An 18,828-nucleotide genomic window follows, 5' to 3' on the forward strand; every position below is an offset into this window, starting at 1 on the left:
CCTAAAAGCTGGAGATGATGAGGGCATGCACAAGCATTTTAGCAGATTGACGGTTGAGGAAAGGATGGATTCTGGAGATATTTTTGAGCTGGAGGCGACAGGAGGTGGAAAGAGCCTGGATGTGGTTTGAAGGACAGGGCATAGTCAAGGGTTACTACGAGGCAACGGACTTCCGGTATGGGGGAAAGCGTGATGTCGTTAATTGCGATAGGTCAGGTAAGGAAGATCTATGAGATGGAGGAAAGATGATGGAGTTCAGATTTGTCCACATTGAGTTTGAGGAAGCGAGAGGAGAAGGAGGATATGGCTGATAGACACTCCGGGATTCTGGACAGTAGAGAGGTGATGTCTGGGCCAGAAAGGTAGATCTGAGTGTCATCAGCATAAAGGTGGTACTGGAATCCATGAGACTTTATGAGTTGACCCAGGCTAAGCGTATAGATTGAGAAGAGAAGGGGTCCTACAACAGAGCCTTGGGGGACTCCAACAGAGAGAGGGTGGGATGAGGAGGTAGTGTGGGAGTGGGAGACGATGAATGTGCGGTTGGAAAGGTATGAGGAGATCCAGGATAGGGAAAGGTCTTTGATGCCAAAGGAGGAGAGGATCTGTAGTAGGAGGCAGTGGTCAACTGTGTCGAAAGCAGAGGACAGGTCTAGAAGGAGGAGTACAGCGCATTGTCTGTTAGCTTTGGCTGTAAGTAGGTCGTTAGTGATTTTGGACAGGGCTGTCTCAGTTGAGTAATGGGGGCGGAAACCAGATTGTCAAAGAGCAAGTTAGATGAGAGGTGGGAGGAAAGTTCAGCGTGGACGTGCTGCTCCAGGAGTTTGGAAGCGAATGGGAGCAGCGATATCGGGCGATAGCTGGACATAGCAGTTGGATCGAGGGTTGGCTTTTTAAGGATAAGCGTGATTGTGGCATGTTTGAAAGCAGAAGGGAATGTGCCAGAAGTTAGTGATAGGTTGAAGAGGTGGGTTAGGGATGGGATAAGAGTGGTGGCGAGGTTGGGGAGGAGGTGGGATGGGATCGAGCGCACAGGCGGTGAGGTGCGATTTGGAGAGGAGACAATTAAGCCCCCCTTCAGTGAGTTGTAAGAAACTTGATGATTATAGGAAGCAATTGATTGCAGTCATCCAACGGGTGTGTAACCAAATACTAAGTTAAGGGTGCCAACAATTTTTGTCCGACCCATTTTGGGGCTTTTGTGTGAAATGATGTCCAATATCCCTTTTTTTCTTTGTTTTTTGTGTTGTTCAAATACACACAAAGGACATAACATGCATAATTGAAATAATTTTCTGGGAGAAATACTTCATTTTCTGGAACAATTTCAAGGATGCCAACATTTTCAGCCAGGACTGTATAAACATTTGACTTCATTCATCCCAATTGTTCATCTCCATCAAGTCTTGCTGTCACCCAGTATGCAGGGTCGGCATCAGCACCCTGGCAAGTGCTGGGGCCCTGAGCAGGTGGGGGGGGGGGGGGGGGCACTTGCTGTCGGGCACACCGGCGTGCTATGGGAGCCCGATGCCAGCGCCCACGAGTGGGCCCTCCGCCTGCTCAGTGACCCGGTACTTGCAATTCTTACTTCTCCTCTCGTTCCTGTGCTGTGGCATCTTCCGACTGACGTTTCAGGTCAGAGGGTGCAATGACTTTATGTCTGTGTGTCATCTGCCTGGACAGTCAGCGCAGAGAGCCAGAAGACAGCGACGCTGAGGAGTCCAGAGCAGCTCAGCAGTCAGTGATGAGAGGTGAGCATTTTATTATTTTTTATTTTTTAAAATGTTTGAAGCATTATATGGGGCCCGCCACATAGTAGAGCAGCACATGGGGCCTGTCACATAGTGGAGCATTATATGAGGCAGATTATATATGGAGCATTATATGGGGCCCATCATATACTGTATAGGAGCATTAAATGTGGCTTATTATGTATGTAACCTTACATGGGGCCCATTCTGTGTGGAGAATTATATGGGGCACATTATTCTGTATGGAGCACTATGTGGTGCCCATAATACTGTATGGAGGACTATACTGTCTGGTTTCTGAGCTATTGATATCACTCATGTAATGTAAGGGTACTGTCACACAGTGCCATTTTGATCGCTACGACGGCACGATCCGTGACGTCGCAGCGATCGTATGATTATCGCTCCAGCGTCGTAGACTGCGGTCACACGTCGCAATCACGGCGCTGGAGCGATGCCGAAGTCCCCGGGTAACCAGGGTAAACATCGGGTTACTAAGCGCAGGGCCGCGCTTAGTAACCCGATGTTTACCCTGGTTACCAGCGTAAACGTAAAAAAAACAAACAGTACATACTCACATTCCGGTGTCTGTCCTCCGGCGTCTCAGCTTCTCTGCACTGTGTAAGCACAGCGGCCGGAAAGCAGAGCGGTGACGTCAGACGTCACCGCTGTGCTCGCTTTCTGGCTGGCCGGCGCTCACAGTGCAGAGAAGCTGAGACGCCGGAGGACAGACACCGGAATGTGAGTATGTACTGTTTGTTTTTTTTACGTTTACGCTGGTAACCACGGTAAACATCGGGTTACTAAGCGCGGCCCTGCGCTTAGTTACCCGATGTTTACCCTGGTTACAAGCGAACACATCGCTGGATCGCTGTCACACACAACGATCCAGCGATGTCAGCGGGTGATCAAGCGACAAAAGAAAGTTCCATACGATCTGCTACGACGTACGATTCTCAGCAGGGTCCCTGATCGCTGCTGCGTGTCAGACACTGCGATATCGTAACGATATCGCTAGAACGTCACGAATCGTACCGTCGTAGCGATCAAAATTGCACTGTGTGACAGTACCCTAAGAGGCAAGTGAAATCTTTGGCATTGTATTATACCTATATTTCTCTGCCGTATCTGTGCATCATGAATTGTGGTATGTGTTAAAGGGACCCACTTAGAATCTCTCACCCAGGGCCCACGAAAACCTGGAGCCGGCCCTGCCAGTATGGATCAATAATCAAGGCCATTTTTTTCTTGAGGCCTAAAAGAGGTAGGGAATGAGTAATTGGCTGACTAAAATGCGACTGCTGTAAAAATATTAAAAAAGAGTATCTGTTGCTACAGCTAACTTTTCAGAATAAGATCTTGTGCACATGAAGAATAACACTATTTTTGGCCATTATACGACTTGTATTCTGCCATTTTCAACAGTTTACCCTTTGTAGGCTTTATGCAAGGTAATTTCCCAAATCTCTCTGACCAAGCTTATGTGTTGTCTCCTACACAAAGCACACACAGAGCTATATTATTGCTCTTATTTCTATGTAGCACACAGTATGGAGGAAATTATAGTGTATTAGATCCCTTTCACAAGTCCTGATATTTCCAGTACTTGAAAAACCATGTCCGTGTGTATAGTCTGTGTGCACCATCTGTGTGACATGTACAGGAAAAGAAATGACAGACGATTAGGTGTTAGATTTGGATAAAGTGCATATGTACAGTAGTTTTCTGTAATTGTATTTCGCTAATAATTAAATAAAATTTAAAAAAAATTGTGGGGTCCCACTTATTTTTAATAACCATCTGAGAAAAAGACACCTGTGAGATGGTGTTATTCTGGAAGGGGAAAATATACATGGAGTTTTCTAGCCTATTAAAGGGAATCTGTCACCAGTTTCACAGCATAGAAGCTAAAAATATCACCTTTTTAAGCGTCTGCTATGCATCCCCTACATCCTTATAGAACCCCCTGACTCCCCTTGTATACTCACAAAAATGTTTTTTTTAGTGTGTCCGGCGCTGTATGTTAATTTCACAGTCCGGTCCGATGGGCGTGGTTTAGGGTCTCTACATCACGCCGCTTAGGCCTCTTTCATACTTCCATCTTTCAGCTCGAGTCACAATCCGTCGATTTTTGAGAATGCAGGATCCTGCAAAAAAATTTGCAGGATCCTGCATTTTCCCATAGACTTGTATTAGCGACAGATTGTAACGGATGGCCATCCGTTTCATCCGTCGTGCACTGGATCCTGCATAAAAAAAAAACGGTCGGTCGGGCAGAGAAAACGTTTAGAGGAACGTTTTTTCTGCAAGTCGGAAAATCGGTCAGCAACGCATCCTGCGCTGCCCGTCACTGGCTACAATGGAAGCCTATGGGCACAGGATGCGTCGCTGACTGTGAAAAGCAGGAATCCAGCGACAGGTTCCGTCTTTTCAAACTGAGCATGAGCGGAAGAATTTCCCGTCCGGGGAATTCTCTCTCGCTCTCTCTTTTTACTATTGATGCTGCAATAGTAACAAAATACATTGCGAAATCTCGTGAGAAGTTGCGGTCTCACAAGACCACGACTTCTCGCAATGTGCACGAGACGCCGGTAGGTGAAAATACTGCGATTTTTTTTTTAACTTGGTTTGTGTTGTGTATGCGTTTTCACAGCGGAAAACCGCTGCGAAGACGCATACACAACAGGTGCACATAGCCCCGACGGGTCCGTCAGAAAGACGGGCCCAGTGCACCCGTTTTTTTTTGTTTTGTTTTTTACAATCTGCACAGGATCCGTCTTTTCAACATTTTGACGGATCCTGTGCAGATTGTAAAAGCGGAAGTGTGATAGAAGCCTTAATAAGGCGATATTTTAGGCTGCTATGCCATAATACTGGTGACAGATTCTCTTTAACAGCTCACAGCTGTCTGTGTAGCCTTTACTGGTTATTGAAAAGGGGGGACAAAAAAAAACACCGGATTACGTACCGGTAATGCTCTTTTATAGAGCCACGACAGCACCCACTGAGAGAGGGGATCCGCCCCTAGGAACAGGAAACCCTACGGAGAGATAAAAGGGGCGGTCCCCCTCGCTCCCACAGTTTGGGTTACAGAGATTGCGAGGAACCGCCCACCAGTATTAGTAGGCAATTTTATATTATCATTTTATCTTATACTACTAATATTTACAAGAACCAATCACCCTTATTTGTGCTCATATGCAAACTAATATATAAGGGAGGGAAGTGAAGGGGTGCTGTCGTGGCTCTATAAAAGAGCATTACCGGTACGTAATCCGGTGTTTTCTCTTCGCCACGACAGCACCCACTGAGAGACTTTCAGAGACAGTTATTTGGGGGGGATTATCGTGTTAAGAACCGATCTACCGAAACACAGGTCAGTGGAGGCAGATAAATCTAGTCTATAGTGACTATAGAAGGTAGTAGGAGACGACCAGGTTGCGGCCTTACATATGAGTTCTATTGGAACTTCTGCTCGCTCTGCCCAGGATGATGCTATCGCCCGGGTGGAGTGTGCCTTTATAGTCTCAGGTGGATCTTCCCCTTTAGACGAATAGGCCAGGTATATCGCCTTCCGAATCCATCGGGATAATGTGCCCTTCGTAACACCGGCTCCTTTTCTTTGACCCTGGAAGGAAACAGAGAGCCCTGCTCTTCCTCCAGGGACTAGTCCTGTCTAGATAGGTTATTACAGCCCTTCTCACATCTAAGGTATGGTATTTTTCTTCTTCCTGATTTGTAGGGTTATTATAAAAGGTAGGAAGAAGAATTTCTTGAGATCTATGGAATTTGGTACTCATTTTAGGTAAGTAGGAAGGGTCTGTCTTTAGGACAATCCTATCTGGCAATATTGACATAAATGGAGGATCTACTGATAGCGCCTGTATGTCACTGACCCTTCTTGCCGATACTAAGGCAACAAGAAGAGCTGTTTTGAGGGAGACATGTTTAATGTGGGCAGAATGTAGAGGCTCAAACGGGTGATCTGTTAAGGCTTCAAGGACCAGATTAACATCCCAAGGAGGTGAGTTGGGAATATGGACTGGTTCTGCTCTCTGGCAGGCTGAGATGAATCTGGATATCCACCTATTCCCCGCAATGTTGTGACTATACAAAGCCCCCAACGCAGAAACTTGCACTCTTAAGGTGTTAACTGAAAGGCCTAAATCACGTCCTCTTTGGAGAAATTCAAGAATTATAGGGACTGGAATTTCATTTGACAGGGCTGAGGGATAGAGGCTTAAAAATTTTTTCCATATTTTTACATAGATCGATGTAGTGGATCTCTTCCTACTCAGCAATAGGGTATCGATTACTTTATCAGAGAAGCCCCTTAGTTTTAACAGCTGCCTCTCAAATCCCAGGCTGTCAACCGTAGACCCTTCACATGAGGGTGGTTGAAGGGCCCCTGGAAAAGCAGATCTTGATTCTCTGGGAGAATCCATGGATCCGAGATGGACATGGCTCTGAGCAGGGAAAACCATGGTCTCTTTGGCCAGAATGGAGCGATCAAGATTACATTCGCTCTGTCCTCTCTTATCTTCCTGATGACTGTTGGAAGAAGAATCATCGGGGGAAAGGCATATGCTTTCTGAAATGTCCATGGAATCTGGAGGGCGTCGAGAACATCGGGGTTGTCTGCTCGGAACATTGAGGCGAATGTTTTTACTTGCCTGTTGTCTCTTGTGGCAAAGAGATCTATGTCGGGTATACCCCATTTTATAGTTATCATATTGAATATCCGACGATTTAACACCCACTCCCCTTGATGGAGGGTATGACGACTGAGAAAGTCTGCTTTTGCGTTGTCTATCCCTCGGACATGTAGCGCTGATAAGGACAGAAGATGATTTTCGGCTATAGTCAAGATGTTTTCGGCTATAGACATGAGAGTGCCTGATCTCGTTCCGCCTTGATGGTTGACGTAAGCCACCGATGTCATATTGTCTGAGAGTACCCTGGTATGTGTTACGTGCAACTGTGGGAGGAATTCACATAGGGCATGATAGATGGCTTTTAGTTCTTTTTTATTGGACGAGTCGTCTAATTCCGTAACCGACCACAGCCCCTGGACAACCTGGTTTTCCAAGTGTGCCCCCCAACCATGAGGGCTGGCATCCGTAAATATTATGTTTGAGGGTTTAACCTCCCAGGGAACCCCGCTAACTAGATGATCTGGCTGTAGCCACCAGGTTAGGGATTGGATTACGTCATTAGAAAGGGAAATCTTACCGTTTAATCGCCCTTGTAATTTAATTTCCTCATGTAAAATCATATACTGTAAGCACCTCGAGTGGAACTGGGCCCACGGCACTGCTGGAATACATGACGTAAAGAAGCCGAGTAAGGACATGCCTTCCCGGAGGGAAATTATAGGTTTAACTAGTATGGACTGAACTTTATCCCTAACTGTTATCTGTTTAGATTCTGGGAGGAAACATTTTTGACTTACAGAATCTAATATAATTCCCAAAAATACCTGCCGGGTTGTCGGGATCAGTCTAGATTTTTCCCAATTTATTATCCATCCCAAGTTCTGTAAGGATGAGATCATATGACATAGTCTTTGCTGACATTGTGAGGGGGATTTTCCCACTACTAGCAGGTCGTCTAAGTACGGGATTATGAGTGTATCTTTTAATCTTAGATAAGACATAACCTCTGACATTAGTTTAGTAAATACCCTAGGAGCAATTGATAGTCCAAAGGGCATTGCTGTATACTGAAAGTGCCGTATACATCCATTTAATATAACCGCTACGCGGAGAAATTGTTGATGTTCTTTAAAGATTGGTAGATGGTAATACGCATCTTTCAAGTCCAGAACCGCCATAAAGCAATGGGGAAACAGGAGTTTTACGGTAGATCGAATGGATTCCATTTTAAAGGTTTGATTTTCTAGGAAGGTGTTCAGTTTTTTAAGATTTATGATGGTTCTGAATGATCCATCAGGTTTTGTAATTAGAAATAGCGGGGAATAGAACCCTTTCCCTTCCTGAAGGAATGGAACCTCGACCAAAACTCCTTTGGATAGAAGATTCATTACTTCTTGCTGTAATGCCTCCTGTTGAGACTGTGACTTTAAGGAAGTCAATAGAAATGAGTCCGAAGGGACTCGGGCAAATTTTAACTTTAAGCCAGAGGTGACGAGACTATTTGCCCAAATGTTCGAAGTTATTTTCCTCCATTGATCTGAGAAAGAGGATAGTCTACCTCCCACAGGTAGATCTGCTCTAACGGGGCTTGTCTTCAGATTTAAAAGGGCGCTTCCCAAAGAATGCACCTCTTTGTTTGGCGTCTCTAGGGGTCCAGCGATCTTGGTTTTTAAAATCTTTTCTTTTATTAAATATGGGCTTCCGGAACGCTCTCCTATAGAATGGAAGGTAATTATTATTATTAGGGAAGCACTTCTTTCTTTCCCCTGCTTTAGTTAGAATCTCGTCCAGTTTGGTACCAAACAGGTACTCACCCTGACATGGGAGGCCACATAATTTGGACTTTGTCTGTGGATCGCCTTTCCAGCCTTTAAGCCATAGGGCTCTGCGTGCTGCATTTGTGAGACCTGCTGATTTGGCTGCCAAACGTATAGAATCGGCCGATGAATCCGCCAAAAAAGCTGTAGCCCCTCTAATTAAGGGTATAGAAGACAACAGTTTGTCTCTGGAAAGGCCACTTTTAAGACCTTCCTCTAAGTCACTCAGCCAGACCAACATGGACCTAGCGGTGCATGTAGCAGAGATAGAGGGTCTGAAGGCTCCCGTACACGACTCCCAGGCTCTTTTTAATAGTGAGTCGGCTTTACGGTCTAACGGGTCCTGTAATGAGCCTGAATCCTCCACAGGCAGCAAAGATTTTTTAGATGTGGATGCTACCGCAGCGTCCACCTTTGGCGCTTTTGACCATGTTGAAAACTCCTCATCATTGAAGGGATACCGTCTCTTTGAGGATGGAGGTAATCCTCTTTGGCCCTGGCTTTCCCATTCTTTTTTAACTAAGGTTTTAATTGCTGCTATTACCGGAAAGGAAGGCCTTTTCTTTTCCGATAAGCCAGCGAACATAATATCCTGCTGAGTTCTGGGAATTTTAGAATCTTCGATACCCATCGTATTACACACGGACCTGACAAGGTTGTCAATACCATCCGTGGGAAAGCATGTATCCTGGTCCTTGTCCGAGGAAACATATTCGCGAGAGGTGTCAGAGTCCGCTTTTTCCCTATCCGAAGAAGGGTCAGATATAGGGGATTCATATCCTTTTTTACTTTTAGCATGCGGCTCTTTATCAGAACCCCGTAAGGCTTGTAACTCTTGTCTTATCATGAGTCTGATGTCCTCTGATTTAATTGAGGCTTCCTCCCGTAAGGTAGAAGTAATACATGAATTACACAGTCTCTTTTTGTAACTATCCGGGAGGGGCTGGAGACATAACGCACACTGTTTGTGCTTCGTTTTCTCTGTTTTCTTTCCCTAGGTGTATAAAGGGAAAGGGAACACCAGTCAGCCTATGAGGGTAGATGCACACTTACCCCAGTGAAGCTTTTACGGTACCGATTGACGAGGAGGAGATTTAGGTGGAGAACCGGCTTTTTTCCTGGAGGATCCGCTCTGTTTGGAGCGACTGCTGCTGCCCCGCGTACGTGGGGTAGAAGCGGTGTCTTCTATAGAGAGCATCGCAGGGTTCTGCGATGAATCCATTGTGGACACCGGGTGCTTGTGCCGGCGTCCTTTTACATGGGGGCCGCCATCTTCTTCCGGTTGAACCCGGAAGTGCTGATCACTTCCGGGTCGCGGCCATACTGTATGCACTCGCGCTGTGACCGGCATCAGCGCGGGTGCCGTCCACCTCCTCCTTCACCCGGAGTTTCAGTTCTGGACTCCCGGGAAAATCATGGAGCTCCACGCCGTACGAGCGCTCGTCAAAGCGCAGCGCTTACCTCTCCTCGGCGCTAGGTCCCGCAGACTGCCCGGACGGATTCCCATGAGCCAGAAACCCCCTGCAGTTGTGGCCTCATGGCGTCTGCCAGCAGAGGGGGGAAGCTGATAAAGGGACCCCCGACGCTGCATCCAGCTCTGGAGCCCTTGCCGTCCTCACAGGTAAACTGCGCAAGCGGCATCCAGGCTAGGTATCCTCTTCTCCGTGGATTCCCATAGGAACAGGAAACCAAACTGTGGGAGCGAGGGGGACCGCCCCTTTTATCTCTCCGTAGGGTTTCCTGTTCCTAGGGGCGGATCCCCTCTCTCAGTGGGTGCTGTCGTGGCGAAGAGAAAAAAAAAAATATATAGCTGTGTCCTCCCGTATATTTTTAATAACCAGCAAAGGCTAAACAAACAGCTGCGGGCTGATATTAACCCCTTCACGCCGCAGCCCTAATTCGTTTTTGCGTTTGTTTTTCGCTCCCCTTCTTTCCAGATGCATAACTTTTTTTATTTTCCTATCAATATGGCCAAGTGAGGGCTTGTTTTATGTGGGACAAGTTGTACTTTTGAAGGAAGCAATTTGTTTTACTATACCATGTTTTGGAAAATGGGGGAAAAAAGTGCAATTCCACAACTGTTTTTTTTATTTATTTATTTTTTTACCATTTTCACCAAATGCTAAAACTGACCAGCAGTTATGATTTTCCAGGTCATTACGAGTTTGCTGATACCAAACATGTATAGGTTCTTCTTTATTTTTAAGTGGTGAAAAAAAAAAATCCAAAGTTTGTTTTAAAAAAAAAAAAAAAAACCCATAGATTCTCCATTTTTCGTGATCTAGGGTCGGGTAAGGGCTTATTTTTTGTGCTCTGAGATGACGTTTTTAATGATACCATTTTGGTATGGATACGATCTTTTGATGCGCTAATTTGGCACTTCGCCTCGGCTATTACCAATTGCCCTGGTGAATTGGCAATATTTTGGGGTTGATGTCAGCTCTGTAATCTAAGCTGACATCAAGTCAAGGGGTTAGTAATGGAGAGGTGTCAGACATCCCCATTACTAACCACATAGTGAAAAGAAATAAAAAACACAGAAAATCATTTAATTGTAAAAAGTACACCTCGACAATTACCTTCTTTTACCTATTTAATAGCAAAAATAAAAAGTAGTCCACAAGGGTCCGCTGTAAATCCATAGTAATAAAGGCCCCATGACGATCCCCGACTCTGCTACATCCAGAGGCAGTGATGAGCAGTGACATCAATGTGGCCACTCACCAAGGCTACCGGAACACAATGAGAGTAGTGCGAGAACCTGGCTGCAGTGGTGCTACTCATTGTATTCCGGCAGCCGTGGTACACAGCCTTGTTGTTGTTTATGTCATCACTACCTCTGGCTGTAGCAGAGTCATGGATAGCACACACAAGAAAAAAAAAAAATGAATGGCACCAAGGTCATGCAGTTTTAGTAGCCTGCTATACTTGATGGCCGGCACTTTAAGACCAGCAATATGTGAGCTCCGGGCACAGGTGCACAGCATGAAGCAAAAGGATCCGTACAAAAAATATAAGAGCAAAAAAGATGCAGCACTCACCCATGAGCTGTGTAAACGAAGTCCTTTATTGAACCATAGTAGGGTCCATGTACCCGTAGAAGCGTCTTTCACGCGAAACGGCCGACGTCCTTCCCCGCATTCCTCCTGCACCTGCCTGTCCCATGAACTTTGTCCACAGACCTACTATGGTTCAATAAAGGACTTTGTTTACACAGCTCATGGGTGAGTGCTGCATTTTTTCTGCTCTTATATTTTTTGTACAGAGTCATGGATAGTTGTGGGACCTCCTTATTATGGATTTACTGCGGACCCTTCTGGATTACTTTTATTTTTGCTATTAATTGGGTAAAAGATGGTAATTGTCACAGTGTACTTTTCACAATTAAAGGACTATTCTTTGTCTGTGTTTTTACTTCTTTTCACTATGAGGTTAGTGATAGGGAGGTGTCAGTCAGACACCCACATTACCAACCCCTTCGGCTTGATGGCATCTGTAATTTCTGATAAATCAGAGCTGTTAAACCCATATATTACGCCAATTGCCACCACACCAGGGCATCGGGATAAGCCAGGTAAAGCACATCTAATGTGATGTGCCAATTCTGGGGTGGCTTGCTGGCTATTTTTTTTTTTTTGGTTTGTGCCAATTACCATGGACCTTCCCAGGCTGTTAATAAAAGCCTGCAGCTATCTGCTTTATCTGTGCTGGTTGTAAAATATCTCCTATCCACTGTTTTTTCCCCATTTATTTAATGTGCACTTTCACAGATGGTGGGTGCTGACCAGAACTGTCAGCAGGGAGAACAGGTGAGGAGGAGGACAGTTGTAGTCAGCACTCGGCACCTGGGAACAGGGCTAACTGTAAAGCTTTTCCTAGCCGCTGGAAAATTTCATTCTGGTATGTGTCACACAGATGGCACGGAGGTCATCCGTGTGTCAGTGTGCACATGTGTGGGACCTATTGCAGTCTATGCTGCCAGAAAGAAAACAGACATGCTTACGTGTGGACACAGATGTGAGTTGAACACACTGACATGTGACAAGTCCCATAGAATGAAATGGATCTACGTACAAAATTGTCTCCAGTACATGTGAAAACTGTCACCACACGTATTTGAGACACTGATGTGTGAAGGGGGCCTTACAGAGCTGTGAATCCAGTATGAAGTGAAATAAATTTGCTAGAAGCTGCAGCACGATTTGCCCCACTTTGCTGAGGTCTCATCCCTCCTACCCCGTCTCCAGAGAGCATGTGTCAAACTCTGGCCCGCATGGCGAGTATAATTGGTCCGCCGAGCCGATGGAAAGCAAAGATGCCCGAGTGCAGCGGGAGCGTTGACGTCATTACATTTCACCCGCTGTGCCAAGCAGTGCAGTGAATATGAACTGCAGTGACCAGAGCAGCGGGGAACATTATACTGTATGGAGCACTATGTTGGGCCCATTATTCTGAAAGGAAGGCAATACAGGACCCTGCTAAACTGCATGGAGGACTATGTGGGGTCTACTTTAGTGTGTGGAAGGCTGTGTGGGGATTACAGTTCAGGAATCATACCGTGATGGGGTCTACCATATTTTGGCTGAGGGGTGGTCATCAAATCATGCATGCGAAGAGTACTGGGAAAGACGCACTGTGGGATTGTTTTACTGTGTTTTTTGTTTTGTTTTGTTTTTGTTTGTTTTTTTTTGGGGGGGGGGTGATTTTTTTGGCATCATACATTTCTGAATTATTCAAGTCAATGCATGGAAATCAAATTCTTCCGGTCACGTGACAGGCCCATTCCCGGCACAGGAGAATCCTCCCAGTATGCAGTGATGTTAGGATTTTCAAGTCTGCCGTCACATATATTGACAGCAGACTTGTAGCTAGAAGCAAGTTTTTGTTATGTAATCTAAAGACATCATGAGGAAGGGGGTTAAAACACAGATTTCAGCTCAGTGCTTTTGTTTTTTTACTATGAGTTTCAGCACCAGTAGCTTATCATTGCTGTGACTAGCTGGTTACTGTCAGGCCTGGTCCCATACGTCCCCTCCTTTGACAGGCACTACACTGTCTAAGGACTTTGTACATAGAGAGCGTTGTGTGGGCAGGGGCAGCTTTCTTAGGGTATGTGCACACGATGCGGATTCTGCAGAATCCGCAGGTAAAATGACCTACAGGTTTTCTGCAGATTTCACCTGCGTTTTTACACCTGCGGATTCCTATAATGGAATAGGTGTAAAACGCTGCAGATTCTGCACAAAGAATTCATATGCTTCGGAAAATAAACTGCTGCGTTTCCGCGCAGAATTTTCTGCAGCATGTGCACAGCGATTTGGTTTTCCATAGGTTTACAAGGTACTGTACACCGCATGGAAAACTGCTGCGGAGCTGCAGGGCCAAATCCGCAACGTGTGCACATAGCCTTACTCTGCTGCATTGCTAAATCTAAAAACTGTCAGAACGGCTGCAAACAGTAACCTAAGTGACACATCAATAGATTCAGCTTCTCTTTGCCCACATCAGGCTGCTCTCAGAGGACGTTGCCAAAACGTGCTGAAGATTCCCTTTGAGGCCGGACAACTCCTTTAAAGAGAACCTCTCAGTTTGTAAGCTTGCGAGCAGGGCCCTCATTCCTCTTGGTATCTGTTTTGATCTGTGTTTATTGTTATGCTGTAGTGTCTATTGTCTGTACAAGTCACCTCTATAACGTAATATGCGGAATATGTTGGCGCTATATAAATAAAATTATTATTAACACCTGTCATCATGATTTAGCCCTATAAACTAAAGGCATGGCCATAATGGCGCTGTGATGCTGATTGATATGATACCTGAGGTGAAGTGATCTGCTCAGTGACTGCTGAATACTAACTTTAAAATGACGTCTTCTGTGCTTCGGGCGGAACGTGGGGGCAGGGTCTTATTCTTCATCCCCCCACCCCACCAGCCTCTTCTGCTTCTTGTGCGGGTCACTGATTATTCAGTGACCTGCCTCCTTTTTTTAAATTCTGAGTTGGTGCCATCATTGTGTGGGCGGCATGTGCCCAGTGCGAGTCTGCATCCTGTGTGCAGGACTTCAATAACATGGCTCTGGAGGCTGCGCATGCACAGATCGAGACTGCGGCTCTGGAAAATGTACTGAGCGAAATCTTGATCGGCACATGCGCCATCTCTAGCGTCATTTTATTGAAGTCCTGAACACAGCGACTAATTTTAAAAAGTAGACAGGTCAAAGTGACCGGTACAAGAAGCTGAAGAAGCTGGTGGACAGCATGGAGTACTAGAAGAAGACCCCGTCCCCACATCCTGCCCTGAAGCACATAAAACACCATTTTCTGAAAACTTCACAAGGCGAGTATTCATCAGCCACTGAGCAGATCGCTTTACATCAGGTAAATCAGCTAGGGCTAAATCCTGCTGACAGGTTCTCTTAAAGGCTACTTTCACACTGGCATCGTGCACTGCACTTCGCTATGCGTCGTTTTGTAGAAAAAGCGCATCCTGCAAAAGTGCTAGCAGGATGCGTTCTTTCTCCATTGACTTGCATTAGCGACGCATTGCCACACGTCGCAACCGTCGTGCGACGGTTGCGTCGGACCGCCGCCACCAAAAACGTTGCTTGTAACGTTTTTTGGTGCGTCGTTCCCATCTTTTCCGACCGCGCATGCGCGGCCGGAACTCCGCCCCCGCCTCCACGCACATCACAATGGGGCAGCGGATGCGTTGAAAAACAGCATCCGCTGCCCTAGTTGTGCGGCGCATTCACTGCTAGCGTCGGTACGTCGCAACGACGCAATTCGTCGTGCGTCGTCCGACGCTAGTGTGAAAGTAGCCTAGGAAGTTGGATCCTCACCACTACTTGACTGGGTTTGGCTACATCATCATTGTGCGTTTTCTGACCAACTCTGTCCTGCCTCATCATCTGTGCTACACTGCATAGTGAGTTGACCAATTAAACTATGCTACATCACTGGGCTCTGCTACTCCACCACCGTGTTTCCTGGAGTACTTCAATCTGCTACACTCAACTCTGCCGCTTGTCTCTCTATAGAGCCACCAGTGACATCTAGCTTTAGTAGATCACTAACTCATTGTACTGTACCCCTGGCTCACTGAAGTGCCTGCATGGGGTCTCTGTCTTTATAGTGGCCCACAACTGAAATCAGTATGCACCCAGTCCCTTCAGCCTCTGTGGTTCCTATCAGATGACCCTGCTGACTGGGTCATACAGTCTGTGCTGATCACCACCAGGTGAGGCCTAACAATGGTCCCATGTAGACAAGGCAGATGCTCTTTCATTGGCTAATCTAATCTCAAAAATTATTATATGCAGTACATTTCCCTAAGGAAACCTGCTGCCAACAATCTGTATGGGGAGGGACAAATTCTATTAATGATCGGTTGCGCCAAATAATTTGCATCAATTTATGTAAAACAGCCTTTAAGACGAGCTTTGATTAACTTGGCATGATGTTGTTGTGTCGAAATCTGTCTGATAGCTAAAAGGCTTTCCCCATTTAATGCCAATTGAAACTGAAGGGGCACCTCACATTTTCAATTCTTCGACCACAGGCTAACTTCCACAGTATGTGTAAAGTGCTAGCGTGGCTTCTGTGCACTCCCAACCTGTTGGTTCTCCAAATCAGGCTGATGCTTCTTGTCTGGCCGGAAGAGGAAGCACAGAGATTGACAAGAGACATGTCTAAATGGCTGCATCAGACAGACAGAGGCCAAAAGAGTATCCTTCTTATTCCCAGTCTGGCTGGTGCAGTATGCTGCAAAAACAAAGGAATAGAATAGTGTGATAGTGTCATCCTACAAAGTCCAGTATAAAAAAAATTAAAAACACACAAAAAAAAACTTTTTGGGGGGATCCTGAGAGTGTCATCAGGTTTTTCAGATGTAACAATTTAACAGATGTCACAATAGCCAATGAGAAATTAATTTCAGGTTTGCCTTATTTTTTTCCCTTATTTTGAAGTATTGTAACATCTTATGCATCTTCCTCAAGTATCTGCGTTATTTCTGATTCTGAGCATTTTTTATTTTTTTTATTTTTTTTAAACACACAAGCCCCTGTGTGCCCACCTATTGTTAAGACAAGCATAGCCAGCCAGGTGAAGCAGTGTAATCTGACCCGACGACTGTTGTACTGGAAAGACACATTGCAAGGATTCTTGCCGTAGCTGGGCAGCATACCAACACAACCCCCTCACAGATTCATTTCAGCCGAAAGATCTGTGCTAGCATGACAAGCAAGATCCACCGCCTGCTAATTCTATGAGGAAAGCGATTTGGAGAATTGACCCCCGTCATGTGTATGTATAGCCTGCTGGGATAATGGAGGGTCCCAGCTCAGCGTGTCTGGACACTTACAGACCTGTAGCCTCCTCACAGCAGCAGGAGGGGGAGACCTGCACATTCCTGTCATGTCCCAGGGCTGGCGCTCACTCCTCACCTTCCCAGCCAGACACACCCAGACAGAAGGGAGCACCCCTACACCAGGCACCCTGCCTCCAGAGCTAGGTCTTGTATAGGTGACATTAACCTTCTCCGCTAGTATATTCTGACTTCCACAGCAGTTTGTTCGTTATAGAACAACATTAAACTGATCAAAATCCGCTTTCAGGCTACATGCTTGCACCCCTGCGCAGAATAACGCCCCTTTAATCAAGGGTTTCTCTAGGCTGAGCATTGAGTATTTGTTATGGATTTATAAACTGAAATCTGCATAGTTTCTGAGACAAAAATCTGATCATTGTTCCGCACGGATTCTTTCAATTTTATGTGCATTCTTTACAGGGGTAAGTGCCATACAATGCCAGACAAGCAGTGCAACCAGCGGAATTCAGGGTGCCCATTCAAATTAACGGGTAGATGGGTAAAAGCAGCACCACAAGGCCAAATTCACACTTTTCCTCTGATTGTAAGCCAAATCCTGGAGTGGAACAAATATGATGTAAAATACTGAGCATGGCCTCAGAGTACAATGATAGGCCGGTAGGTCTCATCGCAGCACCATGGTCCCTCTGCCCCTTCCTTTGGCACTGTAGTACAGGGTAGCGCACTGGTTCCCAGCCTTTCCTGCCTTGTGAGCTACATCCACAGCCACCCGAGAGGTAACATCCATTACTGGTATAATGGCAGCTAAAGCTTCCCCATAGAAATCACATCCAGGGGGTATACTTACATCCCGGGTCCCCACCTTCAGTATTCGCACATTAAACCACTGTGATAGATGGCACACCTACTGACTGCCCGTCTAAGTGATGGACTGCCCCATCTGCGGAGCCTTTCTCCTGCCATTATATTACTGGTTCACTAGCCATTGAGTGTCATACATCCAGGACCTGAATACATTTGCACTTACCACTGCCCATATATCCACACACTAACTGATATATATATATATATATATATATATATATATATATATATATATATATATATATATATATATATATATACACATATACATACATACATACAGTGGGGGGGCACAGAGAGATAATGGCCCCTGCAGAGCAGCACATGGGCCCTTAGCAGTCCAGCAGCTACTCAGAATGCAGTGCTTTGTAGGTAGAAGCCCCCCACCCCCCTTGGACCCAATGACACGTTCACCCCTATATGTAAACATACAAGCCCCCAATGCCTGCACCACTTGCCCCCATGATGCAGCCAGCCTGTAGGGGGAGACACCTGTAGAGACCTGGCATGGAGGAGGGCTCTGCCCTGCAGACACTAGTCCTTGTGTTCTGTGCATCAAGTGTCCCCAACTAGAGGAAAAGTCAGGGCTGTAAATGACAGGAAATGCAACAGGACAATGCCTCCCTGGCAGGAGCAAGCAGCAGAGAGGCAGTGCCATCGTGCCCGCGGCCACTTACTCTGCTGACGGGGTCCCGTTCACAGTGGTGCCATCAGGGGTGGGGTTCAGCTGGATGGGTCCGGGCTTCCTCTTGGGCATGTTGCACCTTGGTGTGTGGTGCAGTCAGTAGAGCGGCGGTGCTGCGCTGTCACTCTCCTCCCTACTGCAGACAGGGGGAGCGCGGCGTGTTACCTTCAGTCCCTGCTATCAGCAGCAGCCAATGGGAGGAGCCCACAGACAGAGAGGGCCAGCGGAAACACGTCATGCGAGGTAGGGCGGAGAGCAGGCGCGCCCCCTGGTGGCGCAGGACAGGCGCGCCCCCTGGTGGCGCAGGACAGGCGCGCCCCCTGGTGGCGCAGGACAGGCGCGTCAGTCATGTAGGGATGATAGAGGGCAGCGGTGAGCCCATGTCGGACTGCAGTGCTCACACTTGTGCTGTATACATGGAGGCGGGCGCTGCTGCCAATCCCGAGTGTATGGCGCTGTCATCTCTCAGGAATTGGGATCAGTGTTGGATTTTGCAGCCATTTCATTTGGGCTTCACCACTATTATACTTTATTATCTATTTATGTTATTTCGTTATCATCCCCGGGGTCCAACCGCAAAGACCCTCACCTGGCCAAAATATTGAGCCTGACACAGAGTACTCAAGTGTTTTTAGATCTTTTAGTGAGATGTTTCTATGGTTAATGAAGTATAATAAGGAGTTCATAGGTTTTAAACTTTTATACAACTACATCAAATTTCTGTAAAG

At 46.3% G+C, this 18,828-nt stretch overlaps 1 protein-coding gene across 1 annotated transcript in view; it reads right to left on the bottom strand.

Moving 5' to 3' along the window:
- Positions 1-18,490, bottom strand: part of MAP2K1 (mitogen-activated protein kinase kinase 1) — a 63,015-nt gene extending 44,525 nt beyond the window's left edge. Inside the window, exon 1 of the mRNA XM_077263264.1 lies at positions 18,093-18,490. Within this exon, the coding sequence (XP_077119379.1) occupies positions 18,093-18,172 (80 nt within the window). The 5' untranslated portion in view covers positions 18,173-18,490. The remainder of the gene's footprint in view (positions 1-18,092) is intronic.
- Positions 18,491-18,828: the final 338 nt, after the last annotated feature.

The sequence above is a fragment of the Ranitomeya variabilis genome, chromosome 5 (assembly GCF_051348905.1).
Source record: "Ranitomeya variabilis isolate aRanVar5 chromosome 5, aRanVar5.hap1, whole genome shotgun sequence".
In the NCBI taxonomy this organism is placed as follows: Eukaryota; Metazoa; Chordata; class Amphibia; order Anura; family Dendrobatidae; genus Ranitomeya; species Ranitomeya variabilis.